Source organism: Linepithema humile, chromosome 3, assembly GCF_040581485.1.
Source record: "Linepithema humile isolate Giens D197 chromosome 3, Lhum_UNIL_v1.0, whole genome shotgun sequence".
Classification (NCBI taxonomy): Eukaryota; Metazoa; Arthropoda; class Insecta; order Hymenoptera; family Formicidae; genus Linepithema; species Linepithema humile.
Window position 1 is genome coordinate 1,920,210 of NC_090130.1, and position 21,871 is coordinate 1,942,080.

At 32.4% G+C, this 21,871-nt stretch overlaps 7 protein-coding genes and 1 pseudogene across 8 annotated transcripts; 3 read left to right on the forward strand and 5 right to left on the reverse strand.

The window, feature by feature from the left end:
- The first annotated feature begins 212 nt into the window (after positions 1-212).
- Positions 213-2,308, forward strand: LOC105676214 (putative gustatory receptor 2a). Its single transcript, XM_012373950.2, has 3 exons — positions 213-1,704; positions 1,848-1,934; positions 2,033-2,308. Exons 1-3 carry the CDS (start codon positions 646-648, stop codon positions 2,153-2,155), a joined length of 1,269 nt encoding a protein of 422 aa, XP_012229373.1. The 5' UTR covers positions 213-645; the 3' UTR covers positions 2,156-2,308.
- An 848-nt stretch (positions 2,309-3,156) lies between these two features.
- LOC105676215 (uncharacterized) lies at positions 3,157-6,063 on the forward strand. Of its 2 annotated transcripts, XM_012373951.2 has the most exons (3): positions 3,158-4,428; positions 4,572-4,658; positions 4,762-6,063. In XM_012373951.2, the coding sequence occupies exons 1-3, from the start codon at positions 3,379-3,381 to the stop codon at positions 4,876-4,878; spliced, it is 1,254 nt and encodes a 417-aa protein (XP_012229374.2). In that variant the 5' UTR covers positions 3,158-3,378; the 3' UTR covers positions 4,879-6,063. The 2 variants fall into 2 exon arrangements, with proteins under 2 accessions (XP_067206962.1, XP_012229374.2); XM_067350861.1 differs by having other exon boundaries at positions 3,157-4,428; positions 4,572-6,063.
- Positions 6,064-6,105: 42 nt separating this feature from the next.
- On the forward strand, positions 6,106-7,809 carry LOC105676216 (putative gustatory receptor 98a). Its single transcript, XM_012373952.2, has 3 exons — positions 6,106-7,205; positions 7,339-7,425; positions 7,524-7,809. The coding sequence occupies exons 1-3, from the start codon at positions 6,147-6,149 to the stop codon at positions 7,644-7,646; spliced, it is 1,269 nt and encodes a 422-aa protein (XP_012229375.1). The 5' UTR covers positions 6,106-6,146; the 3' UTR covers positions 7,647-7,809.
- Positions 7,810-7,921: 112 nt separating this feature from the next.
- On the reverse strand, positions 7,922-9,771 carry LOC105676587 (trypsin). The gene is made up of 4 exons (XM_012374609.2): positions 9,614-9,771; positions 9,017-9,329; positions 8,332-8,638; positions 7,922-8,237 (listed from the first exon to the last, which is right to left on the reverse strand). Exons 1-4 carry the CDS (start codon positions 9,663-9,665, stop codon positions 8,073-8,075), a joined length of 837 nt encoding a protein of 278 aa, XP_012230032.1. The 5' UTR covers positions 9,666-9,771; the 3' UTR covers positions 7,922-8,072.
- Positions 9,772-10,522: 751 nt separating this feature from the next.
- LOC105676588 (trypsin) lies at positions 10,523-12,290 on the reverse strand. The gene is made up of 4 exons (XM_012374610.2): positions 12,135-12,290; positions 11,546-11,852; positions 10,876-11,182; positions 10,523-10,779 (listed from the first exon to the last, which is right to left on the reverse strand). Exons 1-4 carry the CDS (start codon positions 12,184-12,186, stop codon positions 10,615-10,617), a joined length of 831 nt encoding a protein of 276 aa, XP_012230033.1. The 5' UTR covers positions 12,187-12,290; the 3' UTR covers positions 10,523-10,614.
- Positions 12,291-12,439: 149 nt separating this feature from the next.
- LOC105676589 (trypsin-1) lies at positions 12,440-14,629 on the reverse strand. Its single transcript, XM_012374611.2, has 3 exons — positions 14,298-14,629; positions 13,475-13,775; positions 12,440-13,203 (listed from the first exon to the last, which is right to left on the reverse strand). Exons 1-3 carry the CDS (start codon positions 14,627-14,629, stop codon positions 13,042-13,044), a joined length of 795 nt encoding a protein of 264 aa, XP_012230034.2. The 3' UTR covers positions 12,440-13,041.
- A 796-nt stretch (positions 14,630-15,425) lies between these two features.
- LOC105676217 (carboxypeptidase B-like) lies at positions 15,426-19,109 on the reverse strand (annotated as a pseudogene).
- On the reverse strand, positions 19,107-21,390 carry LOC105676284 (trypsin-1-like). The gene is made up of 3 exons (XM_067351758.1): positions 20,622-21,390; positions 19,879-20,195; positions 19,107-19,601 (listed from the first exon to the last, which is right to left on the reverse strand). Exons 1-3 carry the CDS (start codon positions 21,043-21,045, stop codon positions 19,440-19,442), a joined length of 903 nt encoding a protein of 300 aa, XP_067207859.1. The 5' UTR covers positions 21,046-21,390; the 3' UTR covers positions 19,107-19,439.
- Between the last annotated feature and the right edge of the window lie 481 nt (positions 21,391-21,871).

The window sequence follows — 21,871 nt, forward strand, 5'->3', positions numbered from 1 at the left end:
CAAAAATGTGCATTAGTGTTTTCAAATTTAAAATTATTATAATTATATAGAACCTAAAATGTAACGTTTTGTAAATGTAATGTTTTAAAATTATTTTATAAAATTGCCGAATATTAAACCTTCGCCAAAAAATGCAGACTTTGTCATCAGAGAATTATTACTAATTAAATTTACTAATCTATGTGAATATTACGCAGACAATGTTTTTCATTTCATGCACACATAATTTGTTTTATATGCAATATAGATGCGCAAAATGATGATCGTATGATAGCAGTTACACATCATTATTACTTTATGAGCTGTATTCTAGCGAAGACAAATACCGATCGAAGAGCGCTATGGTTACTTCATCACTAACAAATGATCCCCGCTACCCATCTCGCTATGCAATACACGTCGCACGTGAAGTGCTTTCAGTTTTGCATTCAAACCCGTCGAGGATAGAAAGACTAAAAAGAGTTTATATCGATTTATTATTCGTCGCAGAAATATAAACTTATATAAAAACTATACTTAGAAAAAGAGGAACATTCGCAAAAGACAAATGTATTAATGCTCGTATGCATAAAGCATAATTGTGATGCATAATTTTTAAATTGCAATCTATAACTTCAATTGTTTTTCATTAAAACTCCACTAATTATGTTTCGTTCATCACCAAAGTTTCAAGGACGTGATAAAAGCAAGGTTAAGAAAAAATGGCGACTGTTCCATGCCACGGATTTTCAATCGCTGATGCTCCCCTGCTTCACCTTCTGCCGTATACTCGGAATATTTCCATACAAAAGCAACTGTTCGAATTTTGAAGCTTCCAAGCCTCGTTATATTCTGTCATCCATCGTTTTTGGCGTTCAATGTATTTACTTCGCAGAAAAACTTTACCGAAGGGATATTATGAAAATGATTCAGTATGATGGCGTACCCGATGTTCTTCAGAGTTACAACTTTATCATAATCAGTGGTTTTATAACAATTATAACATACATTCTGAGTGGTCCGCGAATGCGTTCGCTGCAAACCGTGATGGAGGTCTCTTCAGCACTGCCTCCGAAGACATATGATAGACTTTCTAAAATTCTTCACGCCAAAGACATGATTGGTTTCTTTTTCCTGTTTGGGCAAATAGTAAACTGTCGAGATGTCACCGTTCTAGGCATCATATTTAAACTTTTCGCACTGTACAGTGTACTGCTGATATTTCAGATGGACATGCTGTACATGAATTGCGTTTGCGTGCTAAAAGCTTGTTTTCAGAGAATCAACGACAATCTTACAAATCTGCGGAAACTCGTGATAAACAATGAATCGCATCGCTTCATGCATGTTTATCGCCAGCGTGCGAATTCGTTTCTTCTAGTGGAACTCAAAATGCTGCAAAAGTGGCATTTAATGATCAGCGACACAGTGCAGATGTTAAACGTGATTTTTACTCCGCAGCTTCTCGCTAGCATAATCATGACTTTCGCCGAGATTACTTTCAGTTTGTATTTTTACATAGTAGAATTCCGCGAAAAGGTATCAATTGTCAATCTGAACAAACAGATTTGGTACTCGTACATAACCACGCCCGTAACGTATTATTTTATAAAGTTAGCGTTAATAGTCTGGTCCTGTGAAACCGGTAAAACTGAGGCCTTGAAGATCGGTACTACTGTCCACGACGTGCTTGTCAGCACTACGGACAAGCAAGTCAAAGAAGAGGTAGCAACATATAATCTAATTTGTATATTTTTATAATAATGTTTTGCATGTGCGGTAGCGCGTTATTATTTTATATTAAAATCAAAATTATGTAATTTTGTTATCAAATTTTTATTTAACTGTTTGCAAATTTGATGTTGCAGTTACAGCTGTTTTCGCTGCAAGTACTACATCGCGATAATACATTCTGCGCAAAAGGTCTTACTATAGATATGACGTTTCTTACTGCGGTGAGTGATCGATCACAACTATTTGCTTATTTATTATTTTGTGTTATTAATAAATTTAAAAATATGTTTATATATTATTTATTCTATTGTTTTTATAGATAGTGGGCAGTATCACGACATATCTGTTAATCTTGGTACAGTTTATGGACGTAGCGAATAACTGCGATGGAGAATTATCAGGCAATGTTACACAAATATTCGAAGTAGAAGAATACAACTAAATAAAAAGAAAAAAATGTTAATATTTAAAAATTTTTTATTTTTTGTTGTTCATTAATGTAATTGAGCAATTAGCGATCTATAATTTATAAAACACTGGAAAACTTGTTACGTCTTAGTGTTAACAATTAATTGCAAATAAATAGAAATAGAAATTTCTTGAATTTTATTTGCTCTTAAACATACTGTTTGATACAATATAAATACGATATAAACACATAAAAAAATACTTTTTTAAACTTATTAACAGTTGCATTATGTGATTGACACATTATCGCACCTGCTAATAATTTCATCATTCGAGCGTATAAATAAATTAATACTAATCTAGATAATAGCATTTTTTTCTAGATAATAGCAAAACATCATAATTTGGTTTATTGATATTATATTTGTTGCTTATATGTCTTTCACAAAGATCTATCAGAGTCTTTCTAAATATGCGCAATTCAACAGTATTTTAGTGTTTTATAGTACACACAAAATTATATTGAATTTATTTGTTCTATTAACTCTGTTAAAATTATTTCAAAAAATTATTTTTGATTTACAGTTATTTGTGTAAATTAAACAAAAAATATACATTAGTAGCAATACATTTTTATCAGAGTAAAAAACGTGCATTAGTGCCCTCAAAATTAAAATTATTATAATTATATAGAATCTAAAATGTAACATTTTAAAATTATTTCATAAAATTGCCGAATATTAAACCTTTGCAAAAAATGCAAAGTTTGTCATCAGACAATTATTACTAGTTAAATCTACTAATTTATGTGAATATTACGCAGACAATGTTTTCCGTTTCATGTATGCACAAATAATTTGTTTTATATGCAATCTAGATGCGCAAAATAATAATCGTATAACAGCAATTACACATCATTACTTTGTCAGCTGTATTCTAGCGAAGACAAATACCGATCGAAAAGCGCTATGGTTACTTCGTGACTAACAAATTATCCCCGCTTTCCATCTTGCACGTCAAAGTGAAATGCTTTCAGTTTGCATTTAAACTCGTCGAGGATAGAAAGACTAAAAAGAGTCTATATCGGTTTCTTATTTGTCAAAGAAAGATGAATTTATATAAAAACTATACTCAGAAAACGAGGAACATTTGAAAAAGACGAATGTAACGCTCGAATGCATAAAGCATAATTGTGATGCATAATTTTTAAATTGCAATCTATAACTTCCATTGTTTTTTATTAAAACTCCACTAATTATGTTTTGTCCATTACAAAAGTTTCAAAGACGTGATAAAAGCAAGGTTCGGAAAAAATGGCGACTATTTCATGCCACGGATTTTCAATCGCTGATGCTTCCGTGCTTCACTTTCTGCCGTATGCTCGGAATATTTCCATACAAAATCAACTGTTCGAGGTTTGAAGTTTCCAAGCCTCGTTATATTCTGTCATCCATCGTTTTTGGCGTTCAATGTATTTACTTCGCAGGACAATTTTATGATTTTAAAACGATTCAGTATGATGGTGTACCCGATGCTCTTCAGAGTTACTGCTTTTTCATAATCGGTGGTTTTATAACAATTGTGACATACATTCTGAGTGGTCCGCGAATGCGTTTGCTGCAAACCGTGATGGAGATCTCTTCAGCATTGCCTCCGAAAACATATAATAGACTTTCCAGAATTCTTCACGCCAAAGACATCATCGGTTTTTTTTTCCTGTTTGGGCAAATACTAAACTGTCGAGCTGTCACCATTCTACGCATCATATTTAAACTTTTCGCATTGTACAGTTTACTGCTGACATATCAGATGGACATGCTGTACATGAATTGCGTTTGCGTGCTAAATGCTTGTTTTCAGAGAATCAACGACAATCTAACGAATCTGCGGAAACTCATAATAAACAATGAATCGCATCGCTTCATGCATATCCACCACGAGCGTACGAATTCGTTTCTTCTAGTGGAACTCAAAATGCTGCAAAAGTGGCATTTAATGATCAGCGACACAGTGCAGATGTTAAACGTAATTTGTACTCCGCAGCTTCTCGCTAGCATAATCATGACTTTCGCCGAGATTACTTTCAGTTTGTATTTTTACGTAGTAGAATTTCGCGAAAAAGTGTCTATTGTCAATCTGGACAAACAGATTTGGTACTCGTACATAACCACGTCCGTAACGTATTATTTTATAAAGTTAGCATTAATAGTTTGGTCCTGTGAAAATGGTAAAACTGAGGCCTTGAAGATCGGTACTACTGTCCACGACGTACTTGTCAGCACTACAGACGAGCAAATCAAAGAAGAGGTAGCGACATATAATTTAATTTGTTTGTTTTTATGATAATATTTTGCTTCTGCGCGAGCGCTTCATTGTTTTATATTAAAATAAAATTTATGTAATTTTGTTATCAAGTTTCTATTTAACTGTTTTGAATTTTGATATTACAGTTACAACTGTTTTCGCTGCAAATACTACATCGCGATAATACATTCTGCGCAAAAGGTCTTACTATAGATATGACGTTTCTTACTGCGGTGAGTGATCGATCACAACTATTTGCTTATTTATTTTACTTTGTGTTATTAATAAATCTAAAAATATGTTCATATATTATTTATTCTATAATTGTTTTTATAGATAATAGGCAGTATCACGACATATCTGTTAATCTTGGTACAATTTATGGACGCAGCGAATAACTGCGATGGAATATCGACAGACAATGTTACACAAATATTCGAAGTAGGAGATTAGAATTAAATAAAAAAAAAAAATTTTAATATTTAAAAATTTTTTAATTTTTTGTTGTTTATTTTAATGTAATTGAGCAATTAGCGCTGAATATTTTATGAAATACTGGAAAACTTGTTATGTTTTAGTGTTAACAATTAATTGCAAATAAAATAGTGAGAAATTTATTTGAATTTTACTTGCTCTTAATCATACTGCTTGATGCGATATAAATACATTAAAAAAAAATGATTTAAAGTTATTAATAGACTCATTATGTGATTATCGTATCTGTTAATAATTTCATCAGTCGGAAGTGGACAAAGTGTAAATCAATTAATACTAATTTAGATAATAGCATTTTGGTACATTATGACTTGGTTTATCGATATTACCAGGGCCGCGTTTGTAAAATTTGCGCCCAGGAGCTTGTGATCTTCGAGCGCCTCGATCTAGCCTCCCTCCCCCAATGAGTAAACAGTAAATAATTAACATTTTGAATATTAATTAAATTCTACCGAAACACACTTAAGAACAAAGAGATAATTGAAAATGGAACATTTTTTTATGAATATATAGAAGCTTCAGCGCCTAGGGGCTTAAACCCCAAAAGCCCATAGGTAAACGCGCTACTGGATATTACATTTGTTACGAATATGTCTTTCACAATGATCTATTAGTGTTTCTCAAAATATGCTAAATTCTACAGTGTTTTAATGTTGTATGTTATACATAAATTAATTTGGATTTATATGTTTTATTATACTTAAAAAGTATTTTTTTTTACTATTATCTGTATAAATTAAGCATAAAAAATATGTAATGATAGCAATATGTTTTGATTGAAGTAAAAATATTAGTGCCCTCAGATTTAAAGTTATCATAATAGAACCCAAAATGTTACTTTCTAAAATTATTTCGTAAAAATGCTAAATTTTATGCCCGCGCAACAAAAATTTAAATTCTGAGTCATTACTAAAACAGTCATTACTAATTGGATCTTTAAGAGCAACTAATCTAAGTGAGTGATACGCGGCCAATAATTTTTATTGCATGTGTGCACATATAATTTGCTTTATGTGCGATCTAAACGCACAAGTTGACGAATCGTTTGACAGCAATTACACATTATTACTTTATGCATTCCAGAGGTTTCAAGTGTCGATCGAAAAGCACCATGGTTACTTCATGGCTAACAAATGTTCCGTACGTTTTGTCTTGCTATGTGAAAAGTGAAGCTCGCAGTTTTAAACGTAAACTCGCCGAGACTAGATAGATACATTCTACCGATCATGTTCGGTCTGTTATCGAAGTTTCAAGAACGAATCAAGAATAAAGTGCGGAAGAGATGGCGATGGCTGTTTCACGCCACGGATTTTTATTCTTTGATGTTTCCTTGCTTCATATTCAGTCGCATGTTAGGAATATTTCCGTACAAATTCAACGGCTCGTCCTTTGAGACTTCCAAATCACGCTATATTTTGTCGTCCGTCGTTATCGGCGTTTTCGGCATTTTTCTGTTCATAATGTTCTACAACATGGACATTAGTGGGGACATCCAGTTGGACGGCGTGCCCGACGCTCTTCAGGGTAACTGCTACTACACGCTCGGTGGTTTTATTACGATCGTCACGTATATTCTATGCGGGTCGCGAATGCGCGTGCTGCAGTCCGTGATGGAGGTTTCCTTAACGTTGCCACCGAAATCATATCGGGAACTCTCCAAAATCATTCACGCTAAAGACATTGTCGGCTTTGTCTTCTTATTCGGGCAAATAGCGAACTGTCGAGCCATCACTATCATCCACGCCATGTCCAAACTGCTTGGACTATATGTCACGCTGCTGGTATTTCAGATGGACATGCTGTACATGAATTGCGTTTGCGTACTAAAGGCCTGTTTCCAGGCAATTAACGACAATTTGACGACTCTGCGGGAGCTGGTGATAAACGATGAGCCGCGTCTCCTCATGCGAATCTACGACGAGAGAAACTCGGTTCTTTTGATGAAACTGAAAACCCTGCAGAAATGGCATTTGAAGATCAGCGACACAGTGCAAATGCTAAATGTGATTTTCAGTCTCCAGCTTCTTGCTACTGTAGTTATGACCTTTGTCGAGATCACTTTCAGCTTGTATTTTTACATAGTGCGATTAGTGGAAAAAGTCTCTGTCATCAATCTCGACAAACAAATCTGGTACTCGTATATAGCTACGTCTGTAACATATTATTTTATAAAACTGGCGTTAATAGTGTGGTCCTGCGAAACCAGCAAAAATCAAGCTCTAAGGATCGGCACTAGTGTGCACGACGTGCTCCAAAACACCAAAGACAAGCAAATCAAACACGAGGTAGCAATATGATTTAAATGGTGTAGATTTATAAAAAAAAAATTTTTTTTGGTATTTTTTATGTCATAATCGGCTTTATATAATTTTGTCACCGAGTCTCTATTATCAACTATTTTGTAATTTAATGTTGCAGTTAGAGTCGTTTTCGCTGCAAATACTGCATCGCGATAATACATTTTCCGCAAAGGGTTTTACTGTGGACGCAAAACTTCTTACTTCGGTGAGTCATCGATCATAATCGTTTGCTTATTAATCCTTTTATCTTGTTAATTACGTTAAATATATATGTATTATTTTATTCTGTAATTGTTTTTGTAGATAGTGGGCAGTATCTGTACGTATCTGTTAATCTTAATACAGTTCATGAATGCGAAGCATTTTTGCGATGATCCATCGTCATCCAATGTTACACAAATATTCCAAGTTGAAAATAATAACTAATCGAAGGAAAGAATCGTTTTCGATATGAAAAATACCTTTTTTTTTTTGTTTATTTGTATATTATATTTGTATATTGTGAATAAAATATTATTGGTTGTATTTAATGTACAGAGACATTTACCTAATACTTTTTTTAATTTATAAAAGAATTAATTACAGATAAAATTTTAAAAACAAATATTTTTACCCAAAATATTCTTCCAAAATTTCTGAACACCTGAGATTTATTTAATAAATATGATAAAATATAGTAAACAAAAAACAGTTATAAAAAATTTAAATAAGCCACATGCAACGCTTTTATTTCAAATATTGTTACAAAATTCATAATCTTTAGTTGTCTTTTTTTAAAGATAATTTGCAAATGTAAGATATTTGTATACAATAATTTGTATTTTCAGTAGCTTTCATACAATATAACCATTATTAATTATTAGCAATTTTCTCATCAATCCACGATTTGAATGCGGACACTTTAGTGTACACGGATGGCGCTCCAACGGTGCCGCATGGTATAATGCCCCAAGATACGATACCAGTGAGTTGATCTTCTCCGTCGACACAGCTCGTCAATGGCCCGCCAGAATCACCCTAAAAGCGTATTAAAAATTAGATATGAAATTTTTGTGCTAATAAATAGTAAAAAGGAGATATTGTTACAGTTTACTGCAAATTTGCAACTTACGCTGCATGCGGAGATTCCGCCAGTCAATGGTCCTGTGCAAACATTGGTCTCGTGAACGGGTGAGGATCCCGCCAGACGGCTGACTGCTTCGCTGCAGACGGAAAGATCAACATATTCCAAATTAACGTATTGAAGTTTATTCGGCATCTTTGGCAAACGGCTCGTTGAAGTTGAGCCCCAGCCACACAGCGTTGCATTTCCAGATGGTTCGCTTTCTGCTTCAGGCAATTTGATGGCTTGTACCGCTGCCGTAAATGACAATGGAGACTTCAGCTTGATCAAAGCGATATCATACGGGCCGACGCCGCTGAGAATTGCAAAATATACATATGCATGCATAAATCTGACAAATTTGTATTGTTAATAAAAAAATAATATGCGATAAAATAAACATTGAGTTCAATGTTCTTTATATTTTGATACAAAATCTAATCATGTTTTAAATAAATCATTATTTTATTTTGGACATAACTTATCTAATCGTACACTTCAAATGATAATGCTACTATCAATGTCTAATATTTTATCTTTATAATATAATAGTTTTTATCACTGTATATTTTTTATCAGTATATTAATAAAACATTATTAATTATATATTAAACCAGTACTAACGAATTGAATTGTATTACATAATAAATTTAAATAAATTTTTCTTGCTGTTTTTAATATTTTTATAACTTACCCCTTATATTGTTCATGCACGATGGTTTTGGCCGCTTTGATTATTTGTTCAGTGCTTTCGCGAGCTTTAAGATTGTGCTTTCCAGCTTTGACGGTAATTTTGACAAGTCGAGAAACTGCGTTTACGCAGTGTCCTGCAGTTAGGATCCATTCGCTGTTTATGATTGATCCGGCGCAAAAGTGCGAAGTAAGTCCAAATATACCCCGTTGTAGAGAAACTATGTATGGGTAAGCTCCTTCCGGTGCCTCTTTACCTCCAACTACTTGGGGCGAAGATGACAGAGACGGCACTCGAAGGCCGAGATAAGGTTTCTCTGAAATTAGAATAAATAATTCTAATGTGATTCCAAAATGATTTGCAACAAAATTAATTGTAACGCGTCTAAATGTAATAGAAATAAAATTAGAGAATTTGTAATTATGTAATGTAAAAGTATGTAAATCTTGCTACTTGTTTTAAGATTGAAACGCTTTAATAAGTAATCAATATGATTTTGATAATTGTTTATTAGAACAAGAAGTTATATTTTATTTTACTGCCTACTTTTTAAATATGGTCAGCTAACAATTTATGCATATTGTACAAAAATTGACTTACCGGCTTGAGTCACCGCGAGGAGAGCAAAGAATACGATCGCTTTGAAAGACATTTTGTTGTTTGATACCAATCCTATAAATTGGCTTTATTTATACCCCCCTTTTAGTAAATGTTTTCATATGATATCAATGTCTGCGTCGATAATCCGTGATATTTCACAAGAAATCTATGATAAGATTAAATTGAGAAAGATTTTATTGTCACAGAGTTTTTGCAATATATTAATAGAAACATTAAATCATAAAAATTTAAGTGTTAAGATTAATTTTCGTAAAGCAAAAGTTTTGCTGATTGTAGATTTTGCTCATTTTAACAATACTTGTGCAATTTCTGCGGCAGAATGGTTTTAATAAAATTAATATAAAATGACCAATGTATAAATCACAATTTTACGTAAGATATATTTCACTTATCTGTATTTTATATTGCAAAATTTCTCTGATACAAGTTAGTTTAATCAAGTTCTTTTCACAGAAGAGAAATCGTTGAATTAAAAGAAAAAATATTTGCTGACGCAACAGAGAAAATTAAACAACTTATAAAAGATTAATAGAATAGAAAAGATTAAAGATAGATTTAATCATTCTAATAATAAAAAATTTTAAAAAGCATTTAACACGAAATATTTAGGAAAAACATTAATAAAAATATAATTAAAAGATCTTTTTCTTTATTATTTTACTTAATATTAATTATATTATATTTGACACATAATTCACATGTCAAATTTGTTTAAACCATAATTTACATAAAGACTAGAACATGAAAAGAGGATCGAGTTGCAGATCGAGCATAAGCGTGTTATTTGCAGATATTTTACAAGTCTTTTCTTTATTCAGTTATATGATTGCTTAGTTTTCACTTCAGGTATGTTCAAAATAAAATAATATAGAAAATGCAATGTGCAAATTTGTATATATATATATTGCATATTTATTTGTCTTGAAGTATTTAGAATATTATGTATTCAATTGTTTTTATACATAGTCAACATAATATCATTAATTAGTAGCGATTTTCTGCTGAATCCATGAATTGAATTTGGATACTTTCGTGTATACGGATGGCGCTCCTGTGGTGCCGCACGGAATAATGCCCCACGATACAATACCGGTGAGTATTTCTGAGTTTCCAACTTTGCTTGTCAATGGGCCGCCAGAATCACCCTAAAAGTGTGTTGAAAATTTGATACATTAAATTAAGTCGCATTAATGCAAAGTGAAGAAATTAAAATCATAATTCACTGAAAGTTTGCAACTTACGCTGCATGCGGAGGTTCCGCCAGTCAACGGTCCGGTGCAAACATTGGTCGCATGAACGGGTGAAGATCCTGTCAAGCGCCTGACTGCATCGCTGCAGGCGACAAGATCGAGATACGGCAAACTTACTTCTTGAAGTTTGTCTGGCATTCGTGGAAAGCTGGTGGTTGAGGTAGAGCCCCATCCACACAGAGTGGCGTTTCCAAGTGGTGTGCTTTCTGGTGTAGGTAATACGACGGTTCTTACCTCGATTGAGAGGTTCAACGGAGTCGATAGTTTGATCAGAGCGATATCGTACGGGCCGACACCACTGAAAGAATTAACAGAATTGTATTGTTAAAGAAAAATGATTAACAAAGTTAATTACGCGCGCAATGTTGTGCATATGTCAATTAAAACATCTAATTTCTTGTATACATTATCGTTTGTCTAACAATGAGACATAATTTCTCCAATCGCAAACTTTAAATATTTATTTAACGCAATCTATAGATAGCATTGAAAGTATGAATTAAAATAGAAAAGTTGTTACGTCTGTCTACATTGTCTTTACATGCAATTGTTAGTATATAATAAGTAAATACTTTATTAATTATTTATTAAATAAATATTAATTAATCAATTAACTGTCCTTACAATTAATTAATTAGTTTTCAATATTTTTATTACTTACCCTTGATAATTTTCATGCACGATGCTTTTAGACACTCTAATTACTTGTTCAGTACTCTCAGTAATTTTGATATTATGCTTTCCGGCCTTAACAACAAATTCGCCATAGGAAGGAACTGCCAGAGGACAGTGTGCTGCGGTTAAGATCCATTGTTTGTCTATGATGGATCCGGCGCAGAAGTGCGAAGCAGTCGAAGTTGATGGACCCCATTGAAGAGAAACTATGTGCGGGTGAGATCCTTTTACTGCTTCGCGACCTCCGACGACGTGAGGGAACACAGGCGTTCGAAGACCGAGGAAGGGTTTCTCTGATAGAATTAATAACAGTTTAAAAATTTGCGACAAAATTAAACACGACACGTTTAACAGAATATAACAATGTAGCAATAAAGTTAGAAAATTTGTAACATTATAATGTAAAATTATATCTGGCTATTTGCTTCAAGATTAAAACAATTTAATCAATTATAATTAATAAATGTTTAATATAAAACAAAAATTCACACATTTCACTTTTTACTTTTTAAATCTGACCAACTAATTTACTTGGTTTATATTTTTAGATTATTATATTATATAAAAGGATTTACCGGCGAAAGCCACTGCTAGGAGAGCGAGAAATACAATTACTTTAGGCGTCATCTTGTCGTCTAATGTCAATCTTATAAATGAACAGCATTATATACATTCGTTAAGTGCATTCATATGATATCAATAATGACATAGCATTGATCGTCGATTGTAATTCATAAGAAACTATGATAGGCTTGAGATAAGAATGCTTTTGTTATCTTATTTTTCTGTTACAAGATACTAAATATAAGATACTACAAAGTTTCTTTGTGTAACTTGTATTATTTCTTTTGTAACTTGTGTTATACTAATGTAAGCCTTAGGCTCAAAAAACTTGATTATTAACATTAATTTAGACAAATATAATATCTGACAAATTATACATTAAATCTGTTTAAATAATAATAATGAAACTCTTTTAATAATCAACTATGTTACAATTAATTATGGATTTTCCAACCGTTGAGTACTTCATGTTATCGTTATCTTTAGTTACAATTAATCTTTATTCGCAGAAAATAGGTATAAAAAGTGTGCAAAAAGATAATAATCTTGTTTACGATAACGTAAATTGATTTATTTCTCAAAATTGATAAAAAAAACTTCAATAAACTTTTAATAAAACGAACACGAGATTTCAAGTAAAATAATTATGGATGACATATATGTATAGATATTTTATATAAAAGATATAGAAATTGCAATATATAATTCTTTTTATTTTTAATTCTTTTGTTCTACATTACATAAGATACATTATTGTTGTAATACTTGTTGGTCACTTTCAGTTATTAGCAATTTTTCCATGATTTCGTAATATGGATATTTCAATGTACACGAACAACGCATAGAATAATACTCCAGAAAACAATTTCAATAAATATGCTGATTGCCGTAAAATGGTAAAATGCCTAATGTGAGTAATTATGCATTAACGATGTGCTTAATCCAATCAACGTAGGAAGATACGCGAGTGTAGACGGAAGGAGAACCGCTGACACCGCACGGATAAACAACCCATGACACAATACCAAGCTGAGTAGAATTGTTATCGTCAAATTGAACCAGTGGACTACCAGAGTCTTTCTAATAAGAAAAATACTTAGTGAGCAAAAAAAGTTGTGCAAAAAATCTTTACGTATTTAATCATTTTGTATCTATCGCATCTTTGTATCTGTCACATGAATTTCAGAATGAGATCTGCAAATTGATCTTTAGAATAATTTTGCAACTTTTATAAAGAAAATAAAGTTAAAAGTTAATATTATTTTGTGAATTGATTAATAATCAGATCAATAGTCGATTAGATATCATTAATATTAATCTAACGAATCGTAGAAAAATTAATTTCACTTACGAAGCAGGCAGATGTTTCTTTGACAGCGTCAGTGCAGATTTGCGAATCATAGAGTTGCAAAAAGCCGACTTTTTCCAACTTTTTCAGACAGGATTGATTGTCCAGTAGGGGAATGGTGGCTTTTTGAAGAACCTTAGGAAACGTTGGGAGCAAATTCTTGGAAGTCGAACCCCATCCGGACAACACAACGTTTCCAATTCGCACCTCATTTTGTTGAGGTAGATTGACAGCGGACACTCTCTCGTTGAAAATGAGATGAGTGCTCAGTTTCAGAACAGCAATATCGTATGGAGCAACACCTCTGAAAAAGCGCAATATGATTCAGTTCAAAGTATCGTAACAGACGCAAGTGTATTATCAATTGAGAAAATATTGATTGCGAGAGAATTATTGAAAATGGTGTCACGACATTGTCTCATGACATAGATTGCGGCTTTTGAAATGATTGTATATAATATGACTCGATCTTCAGACTTTTTAAGAGTCTCTACATAGTGATAATGTTTAAAAATAATAAATTTATTTTTTCTATCTTAAATAAATAAATCTTATAAATAAATGTATAATTGTGTTATGATCAATATCACATTAATTAACTTTTATATAAAATTGTATTGTTAAATTAAGCGTATTCTTCAGTGCGAGTGTTCTATTATCGAATAGATAAGATTATTATTTCGTAATGACACAAATATGAATTATTTATTAATGTCTTATGCGATTATATCAACAAAGTGTTATCAGTTCGCATATTTTAGCTTTTGTAAGTTCAAGTTGAACATGAAAAAATTGATTTTTGATGGTATAAATGGCGAAAACGTACCCTGGATATTTTTCGTGAACGTAAGACTTCGCGACATCAACTACTTGCTCAGTGGATTCGGTTTCAAGCAGGACATGCTTGCCAGCAATTACTCTAAGCTTGCCGAGTCTATTGATAATGCAGTGTGCAGCAGTTATAACGTGATTTTCATTTAGGATCGAACCACCGCAGATATGGCTGAACGGGAGGATAGGTGGCAAGCCATATTGAACGGACACCTGGTAAGGGAATTCACCCGGCACAGCATCCTCACCGTCGGTGATTCTCGGCTCCAGGCCGTAGGGTAAGGCCAGAGACGCTATAAAAAATTTTAACAAAAATTTTCTACACATAGTCTTTAAAAGACGAGAACGATTTTTGAGAATTCTCAATACTATATTTTTGTGTTTCTAATGTCATTTTATCACAAAATTTGAGATTGATTGCTCTTATTAAGTTTAAAAATATGATATGTTAAATATTTATCTACCAGTATAATTATTAGAATTACAAAGAACATTATTACTTATGCAACATGTTTGAAACAGAATATTTGTGCATTTTTATAAAATACTTTTTCTCTCTCGTTCAATATTATTTAAAATTGTAGATATAAATTTATTTTATGATAATGACGGTATTATAAATAAATTGCAAAAAATACGTGCTTACCCTGGAATACCAGAACGACGGATAAGAGACACTGGACCAACATTGTCGTTAGATTTAAAGAAACCTAAGCGCCGAATAAAAATTTTCGGTTTATATACCACGAAAAAAAGACGTAATATGTTATACACGATAAGATGACAATATTTTAGATTTATTTGATAATATTTTTAAGTGCATAGATAAGCATATATTTACTATTTATTTACCAATTCATAACAATTTGTCTCTTAAAGAAAATACTAATGCGTATCTTCTTAATCATACACTTGACCATTGTGCAGTGTGCGTTTAATTTTTACTCTCTACGCAGTATAACTTCCGCTTATATCATGAGCAATGCTTTTATTTATTGTATTGCATATCTTACAATTTATTTTAATTAAAATTTAATAAAATAAAAAATTAAATAGTCTAATAGTTTAAGTAAATAAAAATAATAGAATAAAAAGTATTAATTTATTATTATCTGTACAAAAAGCTCAGTATTAATCATTATAATAAATTACATAATATGTATATACTACATAAAAATTATGCTATCTAAAAATTATAAGTATATAATTCTGCATACGCGTGTTTTATATAATTTATAAATAAAAATATACAAATATACTACTGACACATATATTAAAGATATCTTACAATTATTTATTGCATTAAATTAGAAAAATTCCTAAAATTCTTAAATTTGCTATTAAATTTCTAAAGCTAAATTTCCGAAAAATTAATTTAGAAACGTAATTTAGAAACGTAATTCACAAACGTAACACGCGTAAAGGACGTGAAATCTATTACAGCATCTCATGCATTTGTTTTCTAACCCGAGAATTGATAATATCACACGAATAATGTGTCTGGCGTTATCTCCATTTAATTACAGATTTATCTTTTGTCGTCATCATACCCATTTAACTTATTTCGATAACAATACGAGTGCTTGATACGAATGTTATACTTTGTCTAGCGATGTCTATTGCGTAGGTAGGGAGATACCTACATATTTCGCAAAGGACATTAACTCGCTCTGATACATCTAAGAAACTAAGTACATTTGCATCAGAAGCGCGACTTCATGTATTACAGGTGACTAAGCGAGTGATTGCGCGAATACCCGCTCAAATTTTGCGCGCCGTCGGAACTATTTGAGTCACCGGCAAAAGAAACCCATAAGTTCCGCGATCGCGAAGTTCCACTGTGTACGCATATTTTATTCCGGCGACGCCTTTGGCCCAATCATCGGACGATCCTGAAAATGGAACAAGCATACGATAAATTTTCCGTATCGCAATATTATGATTAGCAGCGCATTAAATTAGGTCTGTATTAAGTCCTTTTTTATGAATTGCAAAATTGTATATTGTCGATATGGATAAAGTTGAAGTGTATACCAAAAGTTGGATACATCAGATCTGCCATAGATCCAATTTGATAATGAGTGCCGTGAACTTTTGCAATTGCGTTAATCGCCTTCTTCGCTACGTACACCAAGTCGGTGTAATCCGAAAATTTCGAGCGTGTGTATCCCCACGGTACCAGCCACATTTGTGAGTAAGAATGCAAAGTCAAATACATTCCAAAATGTAAACTTGTTGGTTTCAATATTTATTTCTGAAGAGAACGTTTAAAATAAAATTTCAATAAATCGTGTGGAATGAAATGTGCTCGAATAGTTAAAATTAAATTAAATTAAATCTCGGACAGTTATAGTGTACCGTATATGCTACTTGTTCGCCAGAATATAATCTGACATGGCCTTCGTTTCCGGTTCAGAAAAAGCGTACGGTCCAGAGTAATTTTCGCGACAAGGATCTAAACTGGCCCCGTTCTCTTTCTCCTCGCCCCAGTGGTGTGCAAAATTTCGATTCGGATCAACGCCCTCGCATTTAGTCCAGAACCATCTAGTATAGTGTGTTAAGAACTGTAACAAATTGGGAGGCGACCTAGAAAAGAAGATGTATGTATTGATTTATTTTATTATAACGTAAAGCTTATATCGCTTTATCGTATATTGAAAAATATCTATTGACACGGACAACTCTCTTTTTCTAAAATCTTAAAATCGGAAGTCTTATCGCCTTTATCTAATCTTTGTTAAAGATTGATTTGTAATTTAAGAGATATAAATAATGTGCGAAATTCTTGATAACACATCGCGTTCGAGAGGTGCCAAAAGTCAGATTACATATGCAAATAACGTGCTACGCTAATATTATTTTGTTGTTCTGAATAAGTTATGATACTGGAACAATAAATGTGTTTTCTCTCTTCTCACCTGCTATCGTTTTCGCTTTCCACATGATTGCTTCTGGTTTTCCGCCAGAAACGATCGCCGGTGTGGCTGTACTCATAACCGTCGGGATTAGCGACTGGTAGAATCATCCAGTCCGAATTGTCCAGCAATTTCGAATAGGTTGAGTTCCTCTCAACCAACTGGCTCAATATGTAGGTCGCCACGGCGGTACCGATCCATTCTCGTCCGTGCATGCCTACAAATATGACGACAATTCACCAAAAACACGATATAACGGGACAAGATGCTCATAAAACGTGGGAAGCACGCGGATTCGACGTCGACGAAAATCAGATCGACCGTAAATATTCCACAATAAACTAAATTTTTATGCCGCTGAGAGAAACAATCGTCAAGAGAAGAAAATGAAATTCTTGTAATATCAATGCGTATATTTACAATTACTTTTCAATATTTATCTATTATTGATTTTTATAAACTTATTTTCGGAAGAAATAATCACCTGCAAAAAGACTTACCGGCATCGATCCAAATTGCGGGCTTTCGTTCGCCATCCTTGTTCAATCCTATCGACACTTTTGCCATTTTAATCGGTTGACCCTCGTAACTCTGGCCGATGGTCGTCAATCCTACCATTTTGGGGTACCTGAAAGCCAGATATTCTAAATAGCGGACGATATCTACAAAAATACCAATTTATTAATTTGCAGGAATCAAATTTTTATTATGTTGTTTGACTATACTTTTTATTTATTTATTTAAAATTCATATATTTAAAAAAAGTAGCTAATGTATGTTTATAAGATTACTCGTACACTAAAAATAGTTTACGATGTAAAAATATTTTCAGCTCACACACACACACACGCATGTTTTACCTCCATATCGATGATAACGTTTCCATGTCATCGTATGGCCTTGTGTGGTAACCAAGTCTTCGCGTTGTTCTTTTGACATTTTCGGATTTTGATAAGATATCGTCTTCTATTAATGAGAAACATCAATTAATTTACATTTTACTATAATTATGTTGACAATCAGCGATATCTCTCTTTTCTATTTCTAGAATAGCAATTATTAATAGATCACGTAATTAACCACGTACGATTGATACGCGATATTGATAAAACCTTTTGATATGTGTAAATAATAATTTATTTATTCGTATCATGCCTTGTATCGTATAAGAAATCATGTTAGAAATATCACCAGTAAAGTGTGTCAGCGTTATGCATGAACATCTGCCGTCATTGAAAATGTTTTCAATGATATTGCGTGTAATGCAATAAAGATGTACATAATGTGTGTAATACAATAAAGATGTGTAATGCAATAAAGATATATTATTGAATCATTAATTTCAAGTTTCAGTTGTCGCAACTATCGATAGAAATGGGTTAATATAGAAAATAATCTTTTTAGAATTTTATATTCTAAACATACTTGAAAACTTGTCTAAAGTGCTGAATAATGTAATATTCATGTAACAAATGCAAAATATTAATTTGTCTTACCTGGATATCCGATATCAACACTTTGAAATCAATCTTCTTATCTCTCAAATAATCCTTAACGTTTGCTACGACATCCGGGGCGACGATGATATCTAAGGTTCTAATAAATAAATATAGAAACTAAGCTAAACAGTTGTATAATTTTTTACTGAGAAAGATTACGTACTTGTTGGGGCTTGGAAAAGACCAAAATTTTATGTCTTTGGGCTCAGTGTCTTTCAAATCGCGCAGATCCGCAACATGCTTCTCCTTGTTCGGAAACACTCTGATCAAATGGTAATTTCCATAATTTATTCTTCTGGCACTCGAGCGTGAATTCTTTTTCTCGGTGCCAACAATGCTACTCATGACTGTATTGAGACCACTCGCTACAACAGACAGCTTAAGGACGAACTTTTAATAACACGAGATTTCAAGTAAAATAATTATGGATGATATATATATATATATATATATATATATATATAGATGTTTTATATAAAAAATATAGAAATTGCACTATATAATTCTTTTTATTTTTAATTCTTTTGTTCTACATTACATAAAATACATTATTGTTGTAATACTTGTTGGTCACTTTTAGTTATTAGCACTTTTTCCAGAACTCATAATTTCGTAATATGGATATTTCAATGTACACGAACAACGCATAATATAATACTCCAGGAAACAATTTCAATAAATATGCTGATCGTCGTAAAATGGTAAAGTGCCTAATGTGAGTAATTATGCATTAACGATGTGCTCAATCCAATCAACGTAGGAAGATACGCGAGTGTAGACGGAAGGAGAACCGCTGACACCGCACGGATAAACACCCCATGACACAATACCGAGCTGAGTAGGATTGTTACCGTCAAATTGAACAAGTGGACCACCAGAGTCTCCCTAATAAGAAAAATACTTAGTGAGCAAAAAAAGTTGTGCAAAAAATCTTTACGTATTTAATCATTTTGTATCTATCGCATCTTTGTATCTGTCACGAATTGATGAATTTTAGAATGAGATCTGCAAATTGATCTTTAGAATAATTTTGCAACTTTTATAAAGAAGATAAGGTTGGAAGTTAATATTATTTTGTGAATTGATTAATAATCAGATTAATAGTCGATTAGATATCATTAATATTAATGTAACGAATCGTAGAAAAATTAATTTTACTTACGGAGCAGGCAGATGTTTCTTTGACAGCGTCAGTGCAGATTTGCGAATCATAGAGTTGCACAGAGCCGACTATTTCCAACTTTTTCAGACAGGATTGATTGTCCAGTAGGGGAATGGTGGCCTTTTGAAGAACCTTAGGAAGCGTTGGGAGCAAATTCTTGGAAGTCGAACCCCATCCGGACAACACAACGTTTCCAATTCGCACCTCATTTTGTTGAGGTAGATTGACAGCGGACACTCTCTCGTTGAAAATGAGATGAGTGCTCAGTTTCAGAACAGCAATGTCGTATGGAGCAACACCTCTGAAAAAGCGCAATATGATTCAGTTCGAAGTATCGTAACAGACGCAAGTGTGTTATCAATTGCGAAAATATTAATTGCGAGAGAATTATTAAAAATGGTGTCACGACATTGTCTCAAGACATAGATTGCGGCTTTTGAAATGATTGTATATATATATTATATAATATGACTCGATCTTCAGACTTTTTAAGAGTCTCTACATAGTGATAATGTTTAAAAATAATAAATTTATTTTTTCTATCTTAAATAAATAAATCTTGTCAAATAAAAGTATAATTGTGTTATGATCAATATCACATTAATTAACTTTTATATAAAATTGTATTGTTAAATTAAGCGTATTCTTCAGTGCGAGTGTTCTATTATCGTATAGATAAGATTATTATTTCGTAATGACACAAATATGAATTATTTATTAATATTTTCTGCGATTATATCAACGAAGTGTTATCAGTTCGCATATTTTAGCTTTTGTAAGTTCAAGTTGAACATGAAAAAATTGATTTTTGATGGTATAAATGGCGAAAACGTACCCTGGATATTTTTCGTGAACGTAAGACTTCGCGACATCAACTACTTGCTCAGTGGATTCGGTCTCAAGCAGGACATGCTTGCCAGCAATTACTCTAAGCTTGCCGAGTCTATTGATGATGCAGTGTCCAGCAGTTATAACGTGATTTTTATTTAGGATCGAACCACCGCAGATATGGCTAAACGGGAGGATAGGTGGCAAGCCATATTGAACGGACACCTGGTAAGGGAATTCACCCGGCACAGCATCCTCACCATCGGTGATTCTCGGCTCCAGGCCGTAGGGTAAGGCCAGAGACGCTATAAAAAATTTTGACGAAAATTTTCTACACATAGTCTTTAAAAGACGAGAACGATTTTTGAGAATTCTCAATACTATATTTTTGTGTTTCTAATGTCATTTTATCACAAAACTTGAGATTGATTGCTCTTAAGTTTAAAAATATGATATGTTAAATATTTATCTTCCAGTATAATTATTAGAATTACAAAGAACATTATTACTTATGCAACATGTTTGAAACAGAATATTTGTGCATTTTTATAAAATACTCTTTCTCTCTCGTTCAATATTATTTTAAATTGTAGATATAAATTTATTTTATGATAATGTCGGTATTATAAATAAATTGCAAAAAATACGCGCTTACCCTGGAATACCAGAACGACGGATAAGAGACACTGGACCAGCATTGTCGTTAGATTTAAAGAAACCTAAGCGCCAAATAAAAATTTTCGGTTTATATACCACGAAAAAAAGACGTAATATCTTATACACGATAAGATGACAATATTTTAGATTTATTTGATAATATTCTTAAGTGCATAGATAAGCATATATTTACCATTTATTTGAAAATTCACTACAATTTATCCCTTAAAGAAAATACTAATGCGTATCTTTTTAATCATACACTTGACCATTGTGCATTGTGTGTTTAGTTTTCACTCTCTACGCAGTATAACTTCCGTTTATATCATGAGCAATGCTTTTATTTATTGTATTGCATACCTTACAATTTATTTTAATTAAAATTTAATAAAATAAAAAATTAAATAGTCTAATAGTTTAAGTAAATAAAAATAATAGAATAAAAAGTATTAATTTATTTTATTATCTGTACAAAAAGCTCAGTATTAATCATTATAATAAATTACAT

What these genes read in the sequence shown, in the direction of transcription:
- LOC105676214 (XM_012373950.2), top strand. Translation starts at nt 646, where the DNA reads ATGTTTCGTTCATCACCAAAGTTTCAAGGACGTGATAAAAGCAAGGTT. An exon ending in ACAAGCAAGTCAAAGAAGAG is followed by an intron (nt 1,705 to 1,847) that starts GTAGCAACATAT and finishes TTGATGTTGCAG; the next exon opens with TTACAGCTGTTTTCGCTGCA. An exon ending in ATATGACGTTTCTTACTGCG is followed by an intron (nt 1,935 to 2,032) that starts GTGAGTGATCGA and finishes TTGTTTTTATAG; the next exon opens with ATAGTGGGCAGTATCACGAC.
- LOC105676215 (XM_067350861.1), top strand. Translation starts at nt 3,379, where the DNA reads ATGTTTTGTCCATTACAAAAGTTTCAAAGACGTGATAAAAGCAAGGTT. An exon ending in ACGAGCAAATCAAAGAAGAG is followed by an intron (nt 4,429 to 4,571) that starts GTAGCGACATAT and finishes TTGATATTACAG; the next exon opens with TTACAACTGTTTTCGCTGCA.
- LOC105676216 (XM_012373952.2), top strand. Translation starts at nt 6,147, where the DNA reads ATGTTCGGTCTGTTATCGAAGTTTCAAGAACGAATCAAGAATAAAGTG. An exon ending in ACAAGCAAATCAAACACGAG is followed by an intron (nt 7,206 to 7,338) that starts GTAGCAATATGA and finishes TTAATGTTGCAG; the next exon opens with TTAGAGTCGTTTTCGCTGCA. An exon ending in ACGCAAAACTTCTTACTTCG is followed by an intron (nt 7,426 to 7,523) that starts GTGAGTCATCGA and finishes TTGTTTTTGTAG; the next exon opens with ATAGTGGGCAGTATCTGTAC.
- LOC105676587 (XM_012374609.2), bottom strand. Translation starts at nt 9,665, where the DNA reads ATGTCTTTCAAAGCGATCGTATTCTTTGCTCTCCTCGCGGTGACTCAA. An exon ending in CCTCGCGGTGACTCAAGCCG is followed by an intron (nt 9,330 to 9,613) that starts GTAAGTCAATTT and finishes TTCTAATTTCAG; the next exon opens with AGAAACCTTATCTCGGCCTT. An exon ending in GCGGAATCTCCGCATGCAGC is followed by an intron (nt 8,238 to 8,331) that starts GTAAGTTGCAAA and finishes ATACGCTTTTAG; the next exon opens with GGTGATTCTGGCGGGCCATT.
- LOC105676588 (XM_012374610.2), bottom strand. Translation starts at nt 12,186, where the DNA reads ATGACGCCTAAAGTAATTGTATTTCTCGCTCTCCTAGCAGTGGCTTTC. An exon ending in GTGCATGAAAATTATCAAGG is followed by an intron (nt 11,183 to 11,545) that starts GTAAGTAATAAA and finishes TAATTCTTTCAG; the next exon opens with TGGTGTCGGCCCGTACGATA. An exon ending in GCGGAACCTCCGCATGCAGC is followed by an intron (nt 10,780 to 10,875) that starts GTAAGTTGCAAA and finishes ACACACTTTTAG; the next exon opens with GGTGATTCTGGCGGCCCATT.
- LOC105676589 (XM_012374611.2), bottom strand. Translation starts at nt 14,629, where the DNA reads ATGTGTAGAAAATTTTTGTTAAAATTTTTTATAGCGTCTCTGGCCTTA. An exon ending in GTTCACGAAAAATATCCAGG is followed by an intron (nt 13,776 to 14,297) that starts GTACGTTTTCGC and finishes GCGCTTTTTCAG; the next exon opens with AGGTGTTGCTCCATACGATA. An exon ending in AAGAAACATCTGCCTGCTTC is followed by an intron (nt 13,204 to 13,474) that starts GTAAGTGAAATT and finishes TTTTCTTATTAG; the next exon opens with AAAGACTCTGGTAGTCCACT.
- LOC105676284 (XM_067351758.1), bottom strand. Translation starts at nt 21,045, where the DNA reads ATGTGTAGAAAATTTTCGTCAAAATTTTTTATAGCGTCTCTGGCCTTA. An exon ending in ATGCGAACTGATAACACTTC is followed by an intron (nt 20,196 to 20,621) that starts GTTGATATAATC and finishes CGAACTGAATCA; the next exon opens with TATTGCGCTTTTTCAGAGGT. An exon ending in AAGAAACATCTGCCTGCTCC is followed by an intron (nt 19,602 to 19,878) that starts GTAAGTAAAATT and finishes TTTTCTTATTAG; the next exon opens with GGAGACTCTGGTGGTCCACT.